We start from the raw sequence: 24,997 nt of genomic DNA on the forward strand, positions 1-24,997 counted from the left end.
CCGGTTAAACGAAAGTTTCCTGTATGTTATGATTGCGATTGCCTAGATGTGCCTCAACGCTTACTTCTCTCACCTGTTCTGGTTCATTTCCCATTATTAGATCCAGCAGTGCTCCCTCTTTCTTGTTTGGCTTTTTACATATCGAGTAAGAAAGGAGTCCTGCACACATTGTATAAACTCTATTCCCTTCTAAACCCTGTACCCCTTTCACTACCTCTTCTTGCCAGTTTAATTAAATAGATTGTTTCAGATTTTTCTGCCATGCAATGTTTTGGATTGTTAACTACAGCATTCTAATAAAGTCCCAATAATGGGCAAAACCTATCTAGTAAAGATTCTTGGAAAACAGGAAGTGATGCAGAATGGATGAACTCAAGTTTATGTAGGGTGGAAGTTGGGAGGTCGGCCAGGACAGCATTGGACTAAGTCTGGAGGTAGCAAAGGCAGGGATGAGGGTTTCAGCAGCAGATGATACTGACCAATACTGGCTTCCTGTCAGTGTGGAAGCTGGCTGTATAACTGGTATAAATTGCACAAAAACATGGGTCTGATTTTAAAGGGGAGTCATTCTTTGACCATCTCCAAAATGCTCAAGAAACCAAAAGACTGAATTTGAAAGGTCAAACACCTGCAGCCATGTAAACCACAGCAGATCCTTTGGCAACAGAAATAGATGGCAAAAACTGTTAAAACTTTTAGGCCTAGAAATTGGGTTGGGGCGCCAAAGTGGCGCAAAAGTCGCCTGAGCGCAGGATTTAGCGCAGCGATTGGAGTAATACCGATCGCCAGAAATTCAGTTTCAGTGCCCCTCGAGGGACACGGGGCGAGGCTCGAGGCGTTCCGCGTCCCTCTTAGGGCGCTGAAACTGATTATCGCAGCGCAACGACGGCACGCTGCGGTACTGCAGGCCTTCCTCCCACTGTTAAGGGGGAGGTGCCTGCAACAGCGCGATCCCGCTCGCGAGTGCCAGCAAATGAGCCCGGCACCAAGGAGAAGTGCCGGGCTCTCGGGAAACAGCCGGCAATGCCGCGGGGGGGGGGGGGGGGGGGGTGGTGGTTAGGAGGCCGGGGACGGAGGTGCTGGCAGGCGGCCGCCCAAAAAGCAGCCGCCCCGCACCTCCACCTTAACTTGCGCCGCTGCCGGCACCGTAAGGCCCCGTGAACCGGGCGCAGGTAGCGAACGGCGCAACTGCGGCGTTCGCTACCAAATATCACGAACGGGGCACGAATGGGGCGCTGCGCACACCGATGACGTCGTCGGTGGCGACGCAGCGCAACAGGCTAACGCCACCATTAGCGCCCCTCCTGAATATCGCGAGAGGCGCAGCCAGTGGCGCTACAGCCACTGCCTGCCTCTTTAGGCGCTAACAAGTGGCACTACTTACCCAATTTCTCCCCTTAATGATTTTAACCGTCACCTGAAGAGAAGGGGAAAAAAAATCTTCACAATTATCCTGTTGCTAAAAATTGAAAATGTCTTCTTTAACACCTTACTGAGAAAACAAGAGTCTTTTATGAACTAATATACATTTTTCCTTCAATTAATTTATTACAACAACATTTTGCTTTCAATTTCCTATTGCAGTGTCTCATTAAAAAATGTTCAATAGCTCTCACTGTTGTGGTCTGATGATCAGTCTAATTAGAAAGCAATTCAGGCTTACTTTAACTATCGCTGGCACTGGTATTGGCGTGGTAATCTGGCCATTCAGCTGGTTTTGGCTTCCTAGGTGGCTGATTTGGTTATTAGGTGCAGGCCTGTTGAGGTCACACTGCTGGGAGAGGTGAGGAAGGTACTGTAACAAAAAAAATAATGGAAAAAGTTAGTTTGGCTGCTTGCTTCAATATTATTCCTCCATTTTCATATTGGACTCCACTCTCCTTGCTGGCTGTTCACCTCCATATAACCCTTCACCACTAGGAATAATTGCGGTGAGCAGGCCACAGGCTCAACAGCTTATGACAACGCACCTTTTTAGACAAGTGTTCTGATGGATCAAGTTAGATGTGTGAGTTCTGTTGGATATCTTAGTAACAGCTTGATACATTTGTACCTACTAATACACAGAGGTGTAAACCTGCCAATATTTTTATTTAGTACAACCATGTCTAAAACACTTTGAAGAGTCAGACTACATTAATATTGAATTCACTATTTAACAATGGAGCTTTAAAAAAAAATCTTTTTATCCATCTCTGCTGCCTCTTCTCCTTTACCTGGTCTTTCCTGAGTCAGTATAGTCAATCCCACAACGTCTTCATAGCCAGCAACAACTGTGCACCAAACGTGCTGCTAAAAGACATGCTTGGTAAGGATGGGACTAGGCCTCTTGTTCAATTTTTCTCTTGGCCCACAAGATAAAGCATTCCTGCTGTTGCAAGGTATTCTCACAGGCTGCCTGGTGAGGAGGGCAGAGCTCAAATCTCAATAGAGTTTCGAATGAAGAACCCCAAGACCCAAATCTGCATTGATATAGCATCTTACATGACTGCATGATGTCCCAAAGGACTTTACAAAGTACCATTAAAGTCCAAGCACTGCTGTACTATAAAGCAATGTGGCAGCCAATTTGTTCACAAACAACAGTGAGATAAATGACCAGATAATCTGTTTTAATGGTATTGGTTAAGAGATAAATATTGGCCAGGACACTGGGAGAACGCCACCTGCTCATCAAGCAGTGTTGTGGGATCTTTTACATCCACTTGAGAGGGTAGACAGGAGCTCAGTTAAATGCCTCAGCCAAAAGACAGGACCTCCAACTGTGCTGCACTCCCTCAGTACTGCACTGAAATATCAACTTAGGTTAAGTCCCTGGAGTGGGCCTTGAACCCACAGCCTTCTGACTCAGAGGCAAAAGTGCTACCTCTGAGCCCTGGATGACATTACAGTCTAAGGCAAATTATGATGTTTTGGTGTTGAATCCTTTTCTACCTTACATTATTTTACCCTCACAAATTTAGATCCAGCCCTTAGCTATCTTGTGCCAACAAAAATGAAAAGATATTGAACAATTTTTAAAAAGCATTTTCAACAGCATTCCATGACATTAATAGAAACACCTTGACTTATGGTTTAGACATAGTTATAACTGCAATATTCCTAATTAAACACCAGACAAATTTGATAAATTCAAGGCCAATTAATCAATTGCTTTAACTTTATATTGGGGTTGATTTTGGAACTGATAACATCAATAAATAAATTGCTACATATACAAACACAATGTACAATGATTAGGAGTAAACTGTTAAAGAACAATCAAATCTGTAAAGGGCCTTCGAACAGAGATAGTGTCGCTTTAAGTTGGGCTGAGAATTTTAAAACCTTGTTCATTCTGAATATAATGTTTAGATATCTACATACAGATTACATCAAATATTTCCTAATCTCAAACTACTTCTTGCCTTTGTTACACTCACGTAAAATACTTAAAGGAAGTGTAATTTACACAACTAAGCCTAAAATCCATTGAAAGATCCAGTTAGCTTTTCTAAATATTTCTATCACTAATAATGCAATTTGAAAGGTACAGGTGGTATCCAAGTGCCATATTTAAGTTTTCAAAATTTCAATTCTCCTGACTGAGCTGGCAACTGACCTCTGATAAATTAAGACAGCATCTCTAACTGTGCAATTAAACGTGTAATAGTTATTAAAGAGGCATGTAACAAATATGCAAATAAACATTTACAAAGTTTAGAAAGCTACATACTTTTAAAAACAAATTGCTATTCTAACACATTGCTATTCAATTGTCCTTCTTTTCCTCTTGTTCTGTAGGTTTCGGTGTGCAAAGGGGTTGTGTGGAAGAGTGAATGTCAGAAAGGATGAACAGTCTAAAGATAAATAATACATTTAAATAAAGGCAGTAATAGCAAAATAAACTGGAAGGAAATGCAAAGCAACACAAAAATAGCAACTTTGCACATTTTGGATTTAAATTGGGATTCTTATATTGTAGGCATGGGAGTCAGGTGGATCTTAAATCCTGGGTGCACGCACGCACGCACACACGCACACACACACGAAAAATTCATATTGGCAAACTATCTGCAGCTGAAAGGCTTGCTCTTATTTTTTTTCAAAGCTTTAGTTGTATAGTGCAGCTCTATTAAAGGCCATTTGGAGGATTTTACAAATCCTGAGCTGAGCATCATCAGTAACACACCTAATGATGCCAATGTGAAAGGTGTATCGTTTTCAACAAACTTGTAATACAGGCATGAAAACAGTTCTGCTTTTCTTCCAGCTCATTTTATTATTGCCGCCTTTATTCTCATTTACTGTCTATTTCTTTTTCGACCTGTTCATTCCTTTCTGGCATTCATTCTTCCACACCCCTTTTTGCCCAACTCAACATGCAGAGGGGGGTTTGAGAAGGTGAGAAGCAGGGGACACCATCAGAGACATCAACACTGGCTGACTGTTGAAGACTTTAGCAAGCATACCTTTTGAAAACCTCCTTCCGAGCCCCCCAGACAGACCAGTGGGCTTCTAAACAAGTAGCCCCTGCACACAAACTTAAAATAAAAACAAGTTTCCTCTGCAGCATTATTATGATAAGCTTATGCTGTCAGAAGGATTGAGACGCAACATCTCTTGAGAGATCCAGGCAGCAAAGGCCTGGAAAATGGGGACATTGATAAGCTGTCCAGTGATTCATTTCTAAGGCTTCTGACCATGCAACTGCAGTGTGTTATAAATCCCTGGCAATTACACATCATGACAGTTTGACAGTCACTTCCAGCTGAAAACATTTGCAACCAAACTGTGAGCTACAGATGATCTTTTGACCTTGCAAATATTTAGAAAATTGTCTTCCATTTGCCAAACTTAGCACATGTAATTGGACTTTTCAGCTACATGGAGATATCTAGCAGATCAGATGGCTTTACTTAAATGTTCTGACACGTGAAACCAATAATAGTTTATTAGTCTCATGCCACAAAATACAATTGTTGGCACATTGACAATTGTGCCTGGAAAATCATCATGCCCACTGCCAAGTACACCAGATATCGGTATGAGGAGCCAGAGCTGGAGCCAAGAAACCGCCACTTCCAGTTCAACAATCATTCAAGAAACAACACAGGACACCGTAATGATCATTGCTCCCACCTGGGGCATAATGTTAAATTACCAAACATAAAGAATGTGGAAAAAATGGCTGCGATTTTGCCGGCACTCAGCAGGCCTGATTGGTGGCGGGTCAGCTGTGAAGTTTAAAATGATTGACAGTGGGTCGGGTACCAGCTGTCAAAATGCGCACACCTGTATTTCCTGATGTCGGGTCTGCCAGTGCTGAGCAGACCAGACAGGCAGCGGCGGGGGACCCAATTCAAATTATTAGTGGCTTGTTTACAGCCACTTAACAATGCTTCTTTCCCCAGCTTTTTAAACTTTCACAGGTCTCCCATGGGTTTCCTGCTGTGCCTAGACCTCGTCAGTGAAGCTGAGGTGGGAGGTCAGTGGCCATTCAATCAGCTGATGAGCTGACAGCTTCAAATGTCAACTCAAAGCTCCCAGCGGATTCAGATGTCTTCCCTTAAGCACTAGCATCTCTATACTACATTTCCACTACAGATTCACCATGCTGCAAGTCTTTACACAAGTCTCCATCCAGTCTGACCTCATTACCTCTCCCACCATTGACAGATCGCTTCTGTCATCTCTACTTTACCTGCCATCTATTCCATCAGCATGGGTGCACTTTATACTATGTCACCTTGGTCCTCAGAATCTGACCACGATCAGCCCCAACACCAGCATCACCAGGCACATCAGCAGCACCAACAACCAGACCAACCTTCTCCGCAATCACCTGATGCTGCACAGGACACAGGGCATCAGCACCCGACCACATTGCTGCCAGGGATGGCCTCACCATGGCCAGATTCACTGCAACTCACTAAGCCACTTCCAAAAGTGCACACAAATCTGTCCAAGAACGCAAAGTGTTGAAAATAAAGATTTCAATGTTTGATAGCACATTAACAGAAACTTCACATGAATATTGGCTAAAACACACAAGTGCCTACCCTTGTGTGTTGTTAGTTGGTATGCTTGCAGTAGGATGAGTGTGAGTGTGAGGGGTGGCTAGAGAGGTGCAAGATAAGTTGGTGTGAGTAAGGATGTGCAGGAGTAGGGTAGGGAAGGCAGCGATGGGGATATGATGAGTGGCACAGCAGGATGAGGTTGAGAGTGGCTTTCGTGTTTCGTGATCTACTGAGATCATTGAAAGGTTTGCGCCACTGCAGCCTGGTCCTCCAGACGACATCCCTGCTTGTGCCCTCCTGTGCAATATGCAACCAGGCTGCGTTGGCCTCCAGGAGAGGTCACTTCCACCCATTGGAAGGGAAGAGAACCTTCCTGCGTGCTGTGACTCCCTCCACAAGCCCAATCAGGGGAAAGTCATGTCAGAGGCCGGGATGGAGCCAGGAGCGGGGCCGAGAGCCGCCACCGGCGTCGCCCGCCACGGACCCGCCGAGATAGGGGAAATCGCGGCCAATGTCACAGAGTTGATTGTAGCTCAAAATCCATTGGATACAGATTTTACACATGTCTTGTGAAATGCCTAGGTTTCTGGGCAATACACAAATATAATTTGTTTTACATATGTATCAGCTATATTTGTGTAAAATACATGCATTTACGTACAACATTTATAAATAATGTCCCCAGCTGATGTGTCAGGATTCTCAAGCAATTATCTAATAAACTTATGAAAGATGTTGCACATTTTTATTAATAAAGAATTGCTACAAAATGTACCACTCTACAGTCAAGAAGGAGGGCACATGACCTGGTACCCATGGTGGCTGGCAGGAACTACATGATGCCAACATGGATTAGCCGATCATGTCAATTTGGGCCCCTCTCTCTGGAAGTGTCTCCATTATGTACAGCTCCTCTCTGCCAGTGGTCGAGGCAGGACTGGGAATGCAGGATGTAGACAGTTACGGGGAACAAGCTCACATGGCACCTGCTGTGGGCAGTGTCACCTGCAAAAAATCCCCTTTCAAAGAATACGTGTCGCCTTCAGGTTCTGAACCAGCCACTCAATATGAATCCTGTAGCCTTAACATGGAATGCGCATGAACTTTCTTTACAGCTATTCAAATGAGGAACATAAAACAAATCTACAGTCTAAGAATGTTGTCTAATTTTTTGAGGTTTGTTTCTGAATTTGCGAATGGCACTGGTATTGACTGTGATGCCGCTTCGTTTAATATGATCTAGGAATCCTTTTCCCATTGTTATTTTTCTTCAACAACATTGCATTACTGATTTATTTAAGAAGTGACCATTTCTCCTGGGCGTGCCTGGAGCCCCGTCATCCTCAGGGCAGCACTCCTCTCTGTGTGTTTAAATAGCATTGAGATGAGTGGATGAGATGCGAAACAAATACAATCCTCAGTGTCATGGCAATTCAGAAGGCCTCTCCACTTTCTCCTATTTGGCAGTGGGTGCATTTCTGGGGCCAGACCACCACTAATCACCTGAGTTTTTTTTTTTTTAAAAGGTGCGGTTATATTACAGTAGGCTGACCATATGTCCCCGGAAGAGTCCCCGGTTCAGGAAACTCATTGGTCTGCTGGTTGGCAGGAGTTGGATTTTAACATTATTTTTGGATCAACTGGAAATATTCAATCTTTTGTGTTTTTAAACACGAATGTACTGAAACCCCAGAGGGAGCTCGTTGTCCCATTCGCACCCGATTTGAGCTGAGGAACGGAGTCCAGGGGCCGGTTGAACGGAGGCGACGATGGCGGCCTCGCCTTCCCACAATGCAGCGCGGCAGAGGAAAGGCCCCATCGATAGCTCGGGCTGCACTGCACTCTGGGTGATTTGAGTCACCTGACCCTGTGTTTCAGCCAATAGTGACTGACCAGAGGGCAGAACCTTTAAAATGCGTGGGGGAAGCAGAGGGTGCGTTGAGAGCTGGTGGGTGAGTGGATTTACTTTACCTCAGAGATCAGTATGGTGCATCGTGTGTTTTTAAAAAATGAATAAGGCAAGACCTAAATTCTCCCACTGGGAAGAGATTTTTGAAACCTTCTGAGACAGAGGGTGTTTCACACCTTGCAGGGAACATCTGTCTGTTTGGAACAGATTTAAAATTGAGAAATTAAAAGTTAGGGTATTCGAGAACGAGTATAGATGTTACAGCACTATTGCCAGAACACATGCAAGATTCGAGATTCAGTGTAAAGTGAAAATGGCCTTGTCTCTATGCGTATTCCACTAGCAGAAGCAACAAAGTCATCATGCTGGTTTTCTTGAAACGCGTCCAGGCTACTTTGCTGTGCTCACACCGTGTGTCCCTGGATTCGGTTTAGAAAATATGGTCACCCTATATTATAGGTACTGGTCTCAAACTGGTACTTGCTTAGGGCAACACAGGCTCAAAAGACCCGAGTTAAAGCGCCAGCTTCGCATCACCTCCTGATCATGGAAACTGGAGCACCGTGTGTGCCTGCTTATATACAGGGTCTGTTCGTAGGCATCCAAATGTTGGTTAACTTCTGATGTTAATAGACAGCCAATGGGATAATTGGCTCAGGCAGTCCGTTAGAACTTTTAAACTTTGCTTCGCCGTAGTTGCGGTTACAATACATTAATTGCTTAAATTCGATCTGAGCGACTTCACACCCAAGTTACACTGCCCATTTTGTGACAATGCAAAACCAAAACCCCTTCACATCAACATGAAATGTGCGCTAAATTGCCAATTTTGCAAAAGGCACTCAACAATTAGCAGATGGATTTGCTGCCAACAGAGAAATATCTCGGCCCACCTCTTCAGGTAAAGCAGCAGCAACCTACCTGTATTGTAGTGGTTGCTAGAGGTGATGACGACTCTGTGAACTTTGGTTCTGATGGCGAATTCTCTGATCCCTGGGATTCCTGACTTCTGGGTTGCTCTGGTGACAGAGCATCATTGCTGCTGTCTTCCTCAAAGGAGAATGTGTCGGGGGCTTTAGGGAAATTAACTTGGCCAACTGTCGACAAAAGGAAAACCACAGTGTAAGCAACTCGTTTGCTCAAATGTCAGGAATAAGCAGGAAAGGTTTGGCTTTTGACACTCGTATTTTCTTTAGGTTTCTAATAATCCAAACAATGGCTTCTGAGGCCATTATAATTGAGATACCCTGAAATATGAATTAAATGTGCTACTGAATTGCATTGACATTAAAGGCAAATGCAATATCAAACTGAAAAGCTAATTCTAAATAGTTGCCTCAAGAGAATTGTTAAAACAACAGTTCCCTTCTAATACGTGCTTTCCAATTATTACAGAAAAAATAATGAACACCTAGAAACAGTGTCAAGGCATTAACGTCGCAGATCATAATCTTATTGGAACCACTTGATTAAATTATTGCCTCAAAATCACTCCTTCATGCATCTGTTTTAAACATACAGGAAGTTTTCATTTTCTGGTTCACTATGTGGGTTATTCTGATACTGACAGAGACTCCCGGTGTATTCAGTGTGTGGGTTATTCTGATACTAATAGAGACTCCCAGTGTATTCAGTGTGCGGGTTATTCTGATACTGACAGAGACAATACAACATGGCTGAATACCTGACCATGGTAAAGGATAGCAAACTGAGAAAAACCTTGACAAGGTACAGACTTCACAGAATCACAGAAACCCCACAGTGCAGATAGAGGCCATTTCGGCCCATCGAGTCTGCACCAACACATATCCCACCCTATCCCCGTAACCCCACGTATTTAATCCCCCTAACACTAAGGGTCAATTTATCATAGCCAATCAACCTAACCTGCACATCTTTGGACTGTGGGAGGAAACCGGAGCACCCGGAGAAAACCCACGCAAACACGGTGCGTGAACATAGCTTGGCCATCGAAAAAGGCAGACACAGACAGACCCGGCTGCCAAGAGAGGACAGGATATGCTCTCACTGCAGTCAGGGAGCGGTGGAGACAGAGATGCACTTCCTCACAGCTTGTGGAAAATATCAGGGCATCAGGGAGAAATTCTACCCAAAGTTCACAAAAATATGCCCTGAATTCAGAAATTTGAACGACGACCAAAAACTCCCATACCTACTAGGGGAACAGAGAAATTGTGTAACCTTAGCGGCACACTATGTTACAGCTTGCCATAAACAGAGGGTCAACCATTAAACCTAAGAAAAGTATATACAAATTATACAAATGTATATTTATACACTCAGGGATATATCTGTTTATACACTGTATGGATAGATCTGCGTTTATGTGTTCAACTATAAATGTTTTTCGATGCTTTGGCAACATAAGATGTATCTTTTCATCATGCCAATAAAGCGATTTGAATTGAATTGAATTGACTCCCAGTGTATTCAGTGTGTGGGTTATTCTGATACTGACAGAGACTCCCAGTGTATTCAGTGTGTGGGTTATTCTGATACTGACAGAGACTCCCGGTGTATTCAGTGTGTGGGTTATTCTGATACTGACAGAGACTCCCAGTGTATTCAGTGTGTGGGTTATTCTGATACACAGAGACTCCTGGTGTATTCAGTGTGTGGGTTATTCTGATACACAGAGACTCCTGGTGTATTCAGTGTGTGGGTTATTCTGATACACAGAGACTCCCGGTGTATTCAGTGTGTGGGTTATTCTGATACTGATAGAGACTCCTGGTGTATTCAGTGTGCGGGTTATTCTGATACACAGAGACTCCTGGTGTATTCAGTGTGTGGGTTATTCTGATACTGACAGAGACTCGCGGTGTATTCAGTGTGTGGGTTATTCTGATACTGATAGAGACTCCCGGTGTATTCAGTGTGCGGGTTATTCTGATACTGACAGAGACTCGCGGTGTATTCAGTGTGTGGGTTATTCTGATACTGATAGAGACTCCCGGTGTATTCAGTGTGTGGGTTATTCTGATACTGACAGAGACTCGCGGTGTATTCAGTGTGTGGGTTATTCTGATACACAGAGACTCCCGGTGTATTCAGTGTGTGGGTTATTCTGATACACAGAGACTCCCGGTGTATTCAGTGTGTGGGTTATTCTGATACACAGAGACTCGCGGTGTATTCAGTGTGTGGGTTATTCTGATACACAGAGACTCCCGGTGTATTCAGTGTGTGGGTTATTCTGATACACAGAGACTCCCGGTGTATTCAGTGTATGGGTTATTCTGATACACAGAGACTCCCGGTGTATTCAGTGTGTGGGTTATTCTGATACTGACAGAGACTCCCGGTGTATTCAGTGTGTGGGTTATTCTGATACTGACAGAGACTCCTGGTGTATTCAGTGTGTGGGTTATTCTGATACACAGAGACTCCCGGTGTATTCAGTGTGTGGGTTATTCTGATACACAGAGACTCCCGGTGTATTCAGTGTGTGGGTTATTCTGATACTGACAGAGACTCCCGGTGTATTCAGTGTGTGGGTTATTCTGATACTGACAGAGACTCCCGGTGTATTCAGTGTGTGGGTTATTCTGATACTGACAGAGACTCCCGGTGTATTCAGTGTGTGGGTTATTCTGATACTGACAGAGACTCCCGGTGTATTCAGTGTGTGGGTTATTCTGATACTGACAGAGACTCCCGGTGTATTCAGTGTGTGGGTTATTCTGATACTGACAGAGACTCCTGGTGTATTCAGTGTGTGGGTTATTCTGATACTGACAGAGACTCCCAGTGTATTCAGTGTGTGGGTTATTCTGATACTGACAGAGACTCCCGGTGTATTCAGTGTGTGGGTTATTCTGATACACAGAGACTCCCGGTGTATTCAGTGTGTGGGTTATTCTGATACACAGAGACTCCCAGTGTATTCAGTGTGTGGGTTATTCTGATACTGACAGAGACTCCCGGTGTATTCAGTGTGTGGGTTATTCTGATACTGACAGAGACTCCTGGTGTATTCGGTGTGTGGGTTATTCTGATACACAGAGACTCCTGGTGTATTCGGTGTGTGGGTTATTCTGATACTGACAGAGACTCCCGGTGTATTCAGTGTATGGGTTATTCTGATACTGACAGAGACTCCTGGTGTATTCGGTGTGTGGGTTATTCTGATACTGACAGAGACTCCTGGTGTATTCGGTGTGTGGGTTATTCTGATACACAGAGACTCCCGGTGTATTCAGTGTGCGGGTTATTCTGATACTGACAGAGACTCCTGGTGTATTCGGTGTGTGGGTTATTCTGATACACAGAGACTCCTGGTGTATTCAGTGTGTGGGTTATTCTGATACACAGAGACTCCCGGTGTATTCAGTGTGTGGGTTATTCTGATACTGACAGAGACTCCTGGTGTATTCAGTGTGCGGGTTATTCTGATACTGACAGAGACTCCCGGTGTATTCAGTGTGTGGGTTATTCTGATACACAGAGACTCCCGGTGTATTCAGTGTGTGGGTTATTCTGATACACAGAGACTCCCGGTGTATTCAGTGTATGGGTTATTCTGATACTGACAGAGACTCCCGGTGTATTCAGTGTGTGGGTTATTCTGATACTGACAGAGACTCCTGGTGTATTCAGTGTGTGGGTTATTCTGATACACAGAGACTCCCGGTGTATTCAGTGTGTGGGTTATTCTGATACACAGAGACTCCCGGTGTATTCAGTGTGTGGGTTATTCTGATACACAGAGACTCCCGGTGTATTCAGTGTATGGGTTATTCTGATACTGACAGAGACTCCCGGTGTATTCAGTGTGTGGGTTATTCTGATACACAGAGACTCCCAGTGTATTCAGTGTGTGGGTTATTCTGATACACAGAGACTCCTGGTGTATTCAGTGTGTGGGTTATTCTGATACACAGAGACTCCTGGTGTATTCAGTGTGTGGGTTATTCTGATACTGATAGAGACTCCTGGTGTATTCAGTGTGTGGGTTATTCTGATACACAGAGACTCCCGGTGTATTCAGTGTGTGGGTTATTCTGATACACAGAGACTCCCAGTGTATTCAGTGTGTGGGTTATTCTGATACACAGAGACTCCCGGTGTATTCAGTGTGTGGGTTATTCTGATACACAGAGACTCCCAGTGTATTCAGTGTGTGGGTTATTCTGATACACAGAGACTCCCGGTGTATTCAGTGTGTGGGTTATTCTGATACACAGAGACTCCCGGTGTATTCAGTGTGTGGGTTATTCTGATACACAGAGACTCCCAGTGTATTCAGTGTGTGGGTTATTCTGATACACAGAGACTCCCGGTGTATTCAGTGTGTGGGTTATTCTGATACTGACAGAGACTCCTGGTGTATTCAGTGTGTGGGTTATTCTGATACACAGAGACTCCCGGTGTATTCAGTGTGTGGGTTATTCTGATACACAGAGACTCCCAGTGTATTCAGTGTGTGGGTTATTCTGATACACAGAGACTCCTGGTGTATTCAGTGTGTGGGTTATTCTGATACTGACAGAGACTCCTGGTGTATTCAGTGTGTGGGTTATTCTGATACTGACAGAGACTCCCGGTGTATTCAGTGTATGGGTTATTCTGATACACAGAGACTCCCGGTGTATTCAGTGTATGGGTTATTCTGATACTGACAGAGACTCCTGGTGTATTCAGTGTGTGAGTTATTCTGATACACAGAGACTCCCGGTGTATTCAGTGTGTGGGTTATTCTGATACACAGAGACTCCCGGTGTATTCAGTGTGTGGGTTATTCTGATACACAGAGACTCCCGGTGTATTCAGTGTGTGGGTTATTCTGATACTGACAGAGACTCCTGGTGTATTCAGTGTATGGGTTATTCTGATACACAGAGACTCCTGGTGTATTCAGTGTGTGGGTTATTCTGATACTGATAGAGACTCCTGGTGTATTCAGTGTATGGGTTATTCTGATACACAGAGACTCCCGGTGTATTCAGTGTGTGGGTTATTCTGATACTGACAGAGACTCCCGGTGTATTCAGTGTGTGGGTTATTCTGATACTGACAGAGACTCCCGGTGTATTCAGTGTGTGGGTTATTCTGATACACAGAGACTCCTGGTGTATTCAGTGTGTGGGTTATTCTGATACACAGAGACTCCCGGTGTATTCAGTGTGTGGGTTATTCTGATACTGATAGAGACTCCCGGTGTATTCAGTGTGTGGGTTATTCTGATACTGACAGAGACTCCCGGTGTATTCAGTGTGTGGGTTATTCTGATACACAGAGACTCCCAGTGTATTCAGTGTGTGGGTTATTCTGATACTGACAGAGACTCCTGGTGTATTCAGTGTGTGGGTTATTCTGATACTGACAGAGACTCCCGGTGTATTCAGTGTGTGGGTTATTCTGATACACAGAGACTCCCGGTGTATTCAGTGTGTGGGTTATTCTGATACTGATAGGGACTCCTGGTGTATTCAGTGTGTGGGTTATTCTGATACACAGAGACTCCCGGTGTATTCAGTGTGTGGGTTATTCTGATACACAGAGACTCCCGGTGTATTCAGTGTGTGGGTTATTCTGATACACAGAGACTCCCGGTGTATTCAGTGTGTGGGTTATTCTGATACACAGAGACTCCTGGTGTATTCAGTGTGTGGGTTATTCTGATACACAGAGACTCCCGGTGTATTCAGTGTGTGGGTTATTCTGATACTGATAGGGACTCCCGGTGTATTCAGTGTGTGGGTTATTCTGATACACAGAGACTCCCGGTGTATTCAGTGTGTGGGTTATTCTGATACTGACAGAGACTCCCAGTGTATTCAGTGTGTGGGTTATTCTGATACAGAGAGACTCCTGGTGTATTCAGTGTGCGGGTTATTCTGATACTGACAGAGACTCCCGGTGTATTCAGTGTGTGGGTTATTCTGATACTGACAGAGACTCCTGGTGTATTCAGTGTATGGGTTATTCTGATACACAGAGACTCCCGGTGTATTCAGTGTGTGGGTTATTCTGATACACAGAGACTCCCGGTGTATTCAGTGTGTGGGTTATTCTGATACACAGAGACTCCCGGTGTATTCAGTGTGTGGGTTATTCTGATACTGACAGAGACTCCCGGTGTATTCAGTGTGTGGGTTATTCTGATACACAGAGACTCCCGGTGTATTCAGTGTGTGGGTTATTCTGATACACAGAGACTCCCAGTGTATTCAGTGTGTGGGTTATTCTGATACACAGAGACTCCCGGTGTATTCAGTGTGTGGGTTATTCTGATACACAGAGACTCCTGGTGTATTCAGTGTGTGGGTTATGATACTGACAGAGACTCCTGGTGTATTCAGTGTGTGGGTTATGATACTGACAGGGACTCCCGGTGTATTCAGTGTATGGGTTATTCTGATACTGACAGAGACTCCTGGTGTATTCAGTGTGTGGGTTATGATACTGACAGAGACTCCTGGTGTATTCAGTGTGTGGGTTATTCTGATACACAGAGACTCCCAGTGTATTCAGTGTGTGGGTTATTCTGATACTGATAGGGACTCCTGGTGTATTCAGTGTGTGGGTTATGATACTGACAGTCACTCCAGTCGTTCAATGCCACTAATAGGTGATGACATTTATACCCCTTGCAGCATTATTGCTGGCAGTTTATTGAGAAATAATTCATAGTTGATTACTAAAAAATTCAACAACCAGTAAATATTTTAATTGGAAAACTTCTCTTTTTAACCCCGTCATCAGCAGATGTCTGCACACATTTTAAAAGACTCCCGGGTTGGCATTAACCTGAATCTCTCAAAGCTGCTTTCCATCTCTTGACTGCAACACATTGCAGCTGTTTAGCATTCTTTGGAAAATGAACATGGGCAATTTATTTCACTGAAGACGCTCACAGAGTTATTTAGAGAAGTCAGCCAATAATGAGCAAAGGCATACTTGAGACATATTTTCATAAAAGTCAATTCCCCACGCACCCTTTGTTCGATTGCTTGGATTAAGATGGTGGTGTACAGTGAGCAGTGTCAGCTTCTACACCCTATGTAATGTGCAGGTTCGTACACAGAACCTGATGTCAGAAAGCAGATCACTCTGAGCTTGTGGCACTGCTACTGCCACAAGTATTCCAAGTGGCCTGTGAGACCGCATCGGGCGGTTTCACTGCAATACTGGGAGGGTTTGGTTTGAAAATACAAAGGAATGTTCTAACAAAATTATCATTTTACAATAATTTATAACAGACTTGAAAGCAAAGCAATGTTTCTGTGCGCAGTAAGAAAGTTCAAATCGAAACAGAAACTTGCAATTATAAATTATTTATATGCATGGAAATCTGATACGAGCAAATGTTGGATTATTTTTACATACATTTGTTCCTAGGTCAGTAGTGCTTCGTGACTTCTATTCCTCTGATTTTAAGTAATTCCTCAGTCTACTCTCTATTTAGAACAGACTTGGTACTTCCCAGAGTCGGGACTCTGTTAATGGAGCATTCATTTGAAAGTTCTCTGACACTCATTCAATGAACGTTTGCTGAATAGGGTCTATAAAAAGAGAATGGTCTGTGAACCACGAGGCAATATCCTTTAAGAGGCTGTTATTGGGGGTGGATTTCACTGTATTTTGTACACCAGATAAAGTTTTGCATTAAAAAATTTAATCCATTATAAAATAAAAAAACACCAAATTCATAAGGTAACAGAATATGTGTTTTCATAACAAGAGTTTTTAAAGCTTTCTAAAATATCTTGGATCTTTGTGTAGACTAAGGAATGTGAACTGCTGTAATGGGACATCATCAGTTTTAAGATAGATATATGCAAAAGTGAACCCTTGAAACTAAGTGTTATTACATGCCCTGCTTGTTGTCATTCACTCGCCCAGACAGCAGAGAATGGTCATGTCTATGTAGACTTGACAAGATGCGGCCACTACAGAAAGAACACAATGTTCTTGTGGCAAGACTGAATCATAGAATGAAGTCATTAGAAGACTTCCCTTAGCCATTCTCTGTTATTATCAAAGCGCACAAATTGCTAGGAAGTTTTCCAGGATTATGGGATCGCACTGACAACAGCTCTTGACCCCGGAGGTCTCCTGATAACTGAAGTGTTGAGAAATAGGACTATCTTGACAAAGTCAACTGTAGCTGCTGATGGCAGAACACTAGGTAATGGAATGGATATTGTAACCTGCCATGTGATCTGCCAAATAGCAATCCTGGCATTTATCATTCAGTCACACACTTAGTTAGATACAGCAAAGGGAAAGCAACAGCACTTCAGGGAAGGTAGGAGGAGAGAATGTTTTACTCCAGCCACCTATCTATCCGGTTGGTCTCTATCTGTCCAGCTGTACATTGTGACCAAAACGATATCTGACAGCTAATCGTCTCATTGTGTCACCTTGCACCATCCATAGATCTTCAGAAAGTAGCAAATTCTGACACAGTTGCTGTTGTTGCAATAGTAGCAACTTTATTTTCTTGTTTTGTTATTATATTAAACCAACCAGCAGCCATTTGCAACTGGCCAAAACATTTGAGTGAAATGAAAAGGGAGGTTGCTATCTCAGTAAAGTGTGATGCAAGACACTTCGCGAGCTTTGTAAAAACAAGTGGAAGAACTCTACGGCACCACTGGTCAGCTGTATTCAATTTAAAATTCTTCCTTAGAACAAAGAATTTTTTAAAAATTGCAGCAGCGTCTGGATGGTGCACTGTGTCAGACAATGGTCTTTTGCTGATAGGATCTTGATTCAAATCTAGCCCAGACGATTGGCTGAACTGTCGAATGGTCGGGTTGCCAACCCTCCACGAGTATCCTGGAGTCTCCAGGATCTGAAGATTGATCCCCTGAATAATGCTGTGAGCAGCCCGGGAGAAGACTAATAGGGGCATTAGTAAAAGATTGTTTTAAAAAAAATAATTCTTTGAACACTTTTGATTCCAAGTTATAAAAATGCTGCAAATGGGGAAAAAAGACTATTTGACTGGGCCGGGCGGTTGGAAGCAGGAGATCATGCCCTGGAAATTGCGGTCGGAGGCTTGTCACCCGCGTTGGCCACCAAACTGAAAGAAAATGACGTATTTAGCTTGTGTCTCTGGAGCTTCGGACTCTTGCGGTCCTAGGCCTGCAGGCGTACGCCTGCGTAAAGGCCCACGGATTCCAGGGGCGCAGGCGGTTCGCAAGCGTTCCTGGGATCACGTGAGCCAGGCCAACCAATGACATTTACTTACAGAATCCCCATAAGCATAAAAGAAATCAGCTAATAAATGTTATTTCACACCACTGAAATAAAAATAAATGATCACAGGTTCAAAATGAATTAAAATACCCTTTAATTAAACATTTAAAATAAAAATGAATGTTTTGAAAAATAAATTTAAACATTTTTAAACGGGACAAAATTTACCTAAACTAATTTTAAATGTAAGTGAATGTTTAAATCATTAAAAAAAATTATTTTAACATTTATTTTAACCCGTACAATGGTGAAAGAAGGCTTATGCCTGCTTTTACCAGGTGTAAGGGTTCTGTGGGAATTCGCTGGGCAATAGTTACTCTGCGCCAGCGGAAATTAATTTCCAGCAGATGCAGACAATCTGTTGACAGATCGCAAGTTCCAAGTTTTTGCGCATGCGCATCGCACGTGGAAACCCAGAACTCGCGGGGTCATTCACAGCACTTACGACGGCCTACACTAATGTGGTTCTCAATCAGCACTAATGGGGCAATCTCACCATAGGATGGATGGTGTGGGAAATGGAGATTTGTCATACTAGCTCAGAAGGGGGCACTCTTCTGAGGTCGTGACTGAGACATACTGTTGAGGCACAGTAGAAGGAGCCGGTGGATGTCTGAAATGGGGAGTAGTCCATTCCTCATCACTAATGTCCCTTGACTGTATGAGCACAAGATTCATGTTTAAAAAAAACAACTTTAGAATTGAAGTTCAGACTGCTGTAAATGCCTCAATTAAGCTTGTTCCCTGGCAGCAGGCACTGTGGAGGAGTGCAGGATCTTCTTGGCTTTTCTAGGCATTGTGCTCATCGGAAGCCCCCCTCCTCCCCCACAAGCTGATTCCAGTAGTCTTTAAATAAACTGAAGTACGTTATCCTAATGCACAAGAGTGTGGCCTGTGACTGTATCTCCCCAAAACACCTCATTCCAATGACACAAAGGAAACAGCTCGGTAGGTGCTCTGCCTGGTTCGGCGTTAGGATGCGTAGCCACGTATGCAGGTTTGTCACTGACACTCTCATGTAAAGATGTCCTTTCGCATGATTTATATAGACTGCTGCATTACACGTTACAGAAAATATCAGAGAGAGTGAGAGAGAGCAGTATTTATGGACTGATAACAGAAAACAGAGAGCTCTCATTACAGACACCGACATCGAGAGGCATGCAGGCATACTTTAAGAGGCAAAAGGTCAAAGCTGTTAACTGTAAGAAAACTGTGAGGCCCGCCCCCAGGCTCCTCCAGTAATATTCCAGCAGCTACTCCAAGGTTTTGAATACTTACATCTTTGCAGGAGGATCTTCCATTTTAACATTAACCCACTAGACCCACTTTTACCCATTAACCCTCACTTTCCCAATCAGATCAAGCTTTCCACAGAAACTGGGGCCAATTGTGTCAGAACTGAGGTACATGGATGGAAGGAATTCCCCTCTTTGTCCTTCAATTTCTTCTTCTTCTTCAATAAAATTCCTGATTATTTGAATGAACTATGAGCCATCTCTGGTGCCGCTCTCAAGTGTAAGTTTAGGCAGTGAATGTTGGTGTGCTAGTTTACCATGGGGACCTTCGCATCCAAGCTCAGTCTGTCCCCATCCAACGCACACACAAATACACTTTTCAGCAGGGATCACTGCACTGGTGATGTTGAACGGCAACCTTTGCTGACGTTCCCTTTTATAGGCCAGGGAGATGACCCTGTAGTCAGCACATGAGAGATCAAACCTGAAACCTGCATTTATCGGTGTGAGCCAATACTACTCCAATGAATTAACTTACTCAACAGTCATTAGGGGAGTTTCAGGACTTTGTTTAACTTTGAGAAGGAAACACTGTTTGACTTGAAAAATCTTTATATCAGCCAGCGTAAGGCATTGACAATGATTGTTATTATTTCATAAGTACTAATATCCCATCTTTAAATGTTAAGAATACCTATTCAATGATTATCAATTAATCTGTGGCTCATTAAAACAGGAACCAAAACAAATGAAATAAGTTAAAGGGGGAGAAATTGGGTGGAGCCATAAACGGGGCGCCAAGCTCGCCTGGGCACCGGATTTAGCGCAGCGTTTGGAGCAGTAGCGACCGCCGGAAATTCAGCTTGAGCGCCCCAAGAGGGACATGGGGCGAAGCTCGAGGCGCTCCACGTCCCTCTTAGGGCGCTGAAACTGAATATCGCAGCGCAACGATGGCGCGCTGCGGTACTGCAGGCCTTCCTCCCATTCTTAAGGGGGAGGGGCCTGCACCAGCGTGATGAGCGATCGCGAGTGCCGGCAAAAGAGCCCGGCACCGAGAAGTGCCGGGCTCTCGGAAAACAGCCGGCACTGCCGCGGGGGGCGATCAGGAGGCCGGGGACGGAGGTGCTGGCAGGCGGCCGCCGAAAAAAACAGCTGCCCCGCACCTCCACCTTAATTTGCGCCACTGCCGCCACAGGAAGGCCCCGTGAACCGGGCGCCATTTGCGAACGGCGCTACAGAGGCGGTCGCTACCAAATATCGAGATCGGGGCGGTAGCGGGGCGCTGCGCACACCGATGATGTCATCGGAGGCGGTGCAGCGCAACAGGTTAACACCACCATTAGTGCCCCAGCTAAATATCGCGGGAGGCGTGGCCAGTGGCGCTAAAGCCACTGAGTGCCCTCTTTAGGCGCTAACTGGTGGCGCAGCCCACCGAATTTCTAGGCCAAAATGTTTTTTAAATCAAATATTATCTGATAAACTAAATGGGTTTGGAAACATCTCAATTGCCGATCTCAGCTTTTTCCAGAAACAATCATCTATATGATGTGAATGTGATTGCCTATCTTCAGCTGAGCCAGTGTATGAACCTACTTTGCTTCAGGAGCCCATGAGTCTGTTGTAATCTCTAAACATAATGGATTCAGCCTCCGTGCTGGACTTTATCCCCCCCAGGCTCTGTGCTGAAGGTGCTGACAAGGACCTGGGTATAAACAGCTTCTGATTCACCCGTCAGCTATGCACTAGATGTCAGCAGACAGCCAGCTCCACATCCATCTGCTACCTCAAATTACAGTTCAACTCGAATATCGTTTCTTATAAACTTGGTAGTGCTACGGACATCCGTTGTGGTTAAACTCTCCATATTGTTAGTCTTTTTCATTTTAGCTCAAGGACTAAGCCAGTGTGATTAATTCAGTCTCTTGGTGATTCATTGTAATCACACTTCACATAAACTGCATAGCAGGCACTGGAATACAAATGGTTTCATTAGTCCCATGTACTGTGCCACATTGACCAGCAACGTAACTAATATTTTGAAGAGCAATCCAAAATAGAACTTTTCCATCTACCACTGTCTCCCTCCTTCACTTAAAGAAACAGAAACATGAAGAAATCATTCAAAGCAAAGCTGATAATCAATTGTACTTCTCAAAAGGTTAAGAACATAAGAAATAGGAGCAGGAGTAGGCCATTTGGCCTTTCAAGCCTTCTCCGTCATTCAATACGATCATGGCTGATCTTCTTCCTCATCTCCACTTTCCTGCACTATCCCCATATCCCTTGATTCCCTTAATATTTAAAAATCTATCGCTCTCTGTCTTGAATATACTCAACGACTGAGCCTCCACAGCCCTCTGGGGTAGAGAATTCCAAAGATTCACCACCCTCTGAGTGAAGAAATTTCTCACCTCAGTCCTAAATGGCCGACCCCTTATTCTGAGACTGTGACCCCTGGTTCTAGACTCCCCAGCCTGTGGAAACATCCTCCCCTGCATCTACCCTGTCAAACCCTGTAAGAATTTTGTATGTTTCAATGAGAACACACCTCATTCTTCTAAACTCCAGAGAATATAGGCTTAGTCTACTCACTCTCTCCTCATAGGACAATCCTCCCATCCCAGGAACCAGTCTGGTGAACCTTTGTTGCACTCCCTCTATGGCAAGTACATCCGTCCTTAGGTAAGGAGACCCAAACTGTACACAATACTCCAGATGTGGACTCACCAGGGCCCTATATAATTGCAGTAAGACGTCTTTACTCTTATACTCAAATCCTCTTGTAATAAAGGCCAACATACCATTTGCTTTCCTAATTGCTTGCTGTACCTGCATGTTCACTTTCAGTGATCCGTGTACAAGGAAACCCAGGTCCCTCTGAACACCAACATTTCCCAATCTCTCACCATTTAAAAAATACTCTGCTTTTCTATTTTGTTACAACTAGCCATTTTCTATTCTCTTCAATGTCACTTGTTACTGATATTTGATTTTCTCAAGAAAGTCATCAGAATGGTCGCTTTTGAAGACTACATAATAAATAAATATATATTTATATTCATGACATGCACATACACATTTTTATGGCCCCTGTCTTAGCACATCAATAGTGTGGTTTAAAATGAGTACACCATTCTGTGTGTATATTAGTGCAAGCGGGTCAGGAATAGGCTTGTGATGGTGAAGGGGAAATTGCAACTTCAAGAGGTAATATAAAGGGTGATTCTGGAATCCTGTTCCCCCACTGGGGATCTGATAACCGGGGCTACAACGTTGCAGCCCTATCTCCAACCCTCAGTCCCTGCAAGCACGGTTTTCCTGCTGGGAGTGCCGGATCACAGAATCACCCCTTGCATGTCCTCCTATGGTTACATGTCCCCCTTCTCCATCATAGGCCTATTATTACACGCAAGGAATGGTAATCATTTAAAGCCACACTCTAAGGCTGTTATTTTATTGAACAAGGGGCCGTAACAATGTTTTTTTCAATGTCAAGAATATAAAATATGTATTTATTATGCAGACTTCAAAAGTGACCATTTCGATGACTTCATCAAGGAAATCAATAATATACATCTGAGAATACCACTGACACTTGACACCGAAGAGAACAGAAAACTATTTTTGTTCAACAAATGAACCACTGCACAACCCAATGCACAATGCAGGTAATAACATACACTGAACTAACCAACAAAGAGCCGCACATTTTAATTTTCAAAGAACTGAAACTTCAGGAGTAAGGAGCCCAGTGGGCACAGCAGCTAAACGTTGTTCTGCAGAGTATTTAATTGGAAATGTACTGTGATACAACAAAAGATACAACAAATGCTTCAAAGCAAATGCCTATTAAATAAAGTAATGTGCAATGCATCAAAACAGAACACTGACATGCTTGAAGAAAGCTGCAGGAGAGGTGCTCCATCCATCTCAAGCAAACATGACCTGTAATCATGGAAGAATTCCACATCAAAACACACAACAGGAAAGCCACAAGTTACAATACATCATCAGCAACCCCAAAGACCAATCTATTCCAAAACAGATTAAATAAGAGACACAAGGTTGAATTTTCCAAGGCGCTGGTGGGGGTGTCACATATGGTGCGAGTCCTATTGGGATGCATCGTCAGCAATCTTCCATCCCTTGAGTTCAACAGACAGACAATTGTGGGCAATGCATCTGCGATTTTCCAATAATCCACTGCTGGGTACAAGGCTCTACCAACATTGGATCACCGAAAAATCTTGTCCCTATGTGACGATTGGATGATAAATACATAACTGAAATTTGAGGCTGCATTTATACTGCAGGCCTGCCCCTAGTGTCACTGCTGTAATATGGACTAGGCAGCATCAGTGCCTCTGCTGGCACAGGGAAAAACCTCAAGAGGTATCTTCTTCTCACACAGCTGGTGGCAAAATTAAGTAGCCCATTGGTCTGGGGAGGCTGCCATTTTGTTCTGGCTGCAGGTGGCAGACAGCATGGTAGCAATACAATTCTGGTCCATACCGATCTTTCCCTGATATTAGGGAAGATCCTCAGGCAGATAAAGTGACACTGCACAAATGCAAACTGCTTATGCTGCTGTTTGTGCTCTGAATTCTGCCCCGCAATATATTTGGGATAACATTAGAACACCAGCACCCGTAACCCATTGTGGGTCCATTTCTGGTAGAAGCGGTATTGCCCAATCAACAGGATGTAGGAAGAGTTGCACTGGTGCACCATCTAAGACATGAACACCCCCAGCTCTGGAGCTGCAAGGCCTCAAATCCCGAAGCATGTGAAAGAAATGGAACACGAGATGTAGCTTGAGAATGCAAAGCTGCTAAAATAAGACGACTAAAGGAAAACACTACACAGCTCCGTCACAAAGAGCAAGAGCACTCCACAGCTCCGTCACAAAGAGGAAGAGCACTCCACAGCTCCCTCACAAAGAGGAAGAGCACTCCACAGCTCCCTCACAAAGAGGAAGAGCACTCCACAGCTCCATCACAAAGAGGAAGAGCACTCCACAGCTCCGTCACAAAGAGTAAGAGCACTCCACAGCTCCCTCACAAAGAGTAAGAGCACTCCACAGCTCCGTCACAAAGAGTAAGAGCACTCCACAGCTCCCTCACAAAGAGGAAGAGCACTCCACAGCTCCCTCACAAAGAGGAAGAGCACTCCACAGCTCCCTCACAAAGAGGAAGAGCACTCCACAGCTCCGTCACAAAGAGTAAGAGCACTCCACAGCTCCCTCACAAAGAGCAAGAGCACTCCACAGCTCCGTCACAAAGAGGAAGAGCACTCCACAGCTCCCTCACAAAGAGCAAGAGCACTCCACAGCTCCCTCACAAAGAGGAAGAGCACTCCACAGCTCCGTCACAAAGAGGAAGAGCACTCCACAGCTCCGTCACAAAGAGGAAGAGCACTCCACAGCTCCGTCACAAAGAGCAAGAGCACTCCACAGCGCCGTCACAAAGAGTAAGAGCAGTCCACAGCTCCGTCACAAAGAGTAAGAGCACTCCACAGCTCCCTCACAAAGAGGAAGAGCACTCCACAGCTCCCTCACAAAGAGGAAGAGCACTCCACAGCTGCCTCAAATCACACACCTGTAACAATGGCCCAGATTTTGC

At 44.2% G+C, this 24,997-nt stretch overlaps 1 protein-coding gene across 7 annotated transcripts in view; it reads right to left on the bottom strand.

The window, feature by feature from the left end:
* LOC147102682 (myocardin-like) overlaps window positions 1–24,997 on the bottom strand; it is a 291,661-nt gene that overhangs the window by 33,432 nt on the left and 233,232 nt on the right. For 3 of the 7 annotated variants that reach the window (XM_085963399.1, XM_085963396.1, XM_085963395.1), the window contains exons 6-8: window positions 8,830–9,005; window positions 1,664–1,795; window positions 1,385–1,417 (exon numbers count right to left, since the gene is read on the bottom strand). In XM_085963399.1, the coding sequence (XP_085819525.1) occupies window positions 1,385–1,417; window positions 1,664–1,795; window positions 8,830–9,005 (341 nt within the window). The remainder of the gene's footprint in view (window positions 1–1,384; window positions 1,418–1,663; window positions 1,796–8,829; window positions 9,006–24,997) is intronic. The other 4 variants (XM_085963400.1, XM_085963401.1, XM_085963402.1 and 1 more) reach the window with 2 other exon arrangements.

Source organism: Somniosus microcephalus, chromosome 21 (genome assembly GCF_052327205.1).
Source record: "Somniosus microcephalus isolate GS21.2 chromosome 21, FLI_Smic_1.0, whole genome shotgun sequence".
Lineage (NCBI taxonomy): Eukaryota > Metazoa > Chordata > Chondrichthyes > Squaliformes > Somniosidae > Somniosus > Somniosus microcephalus.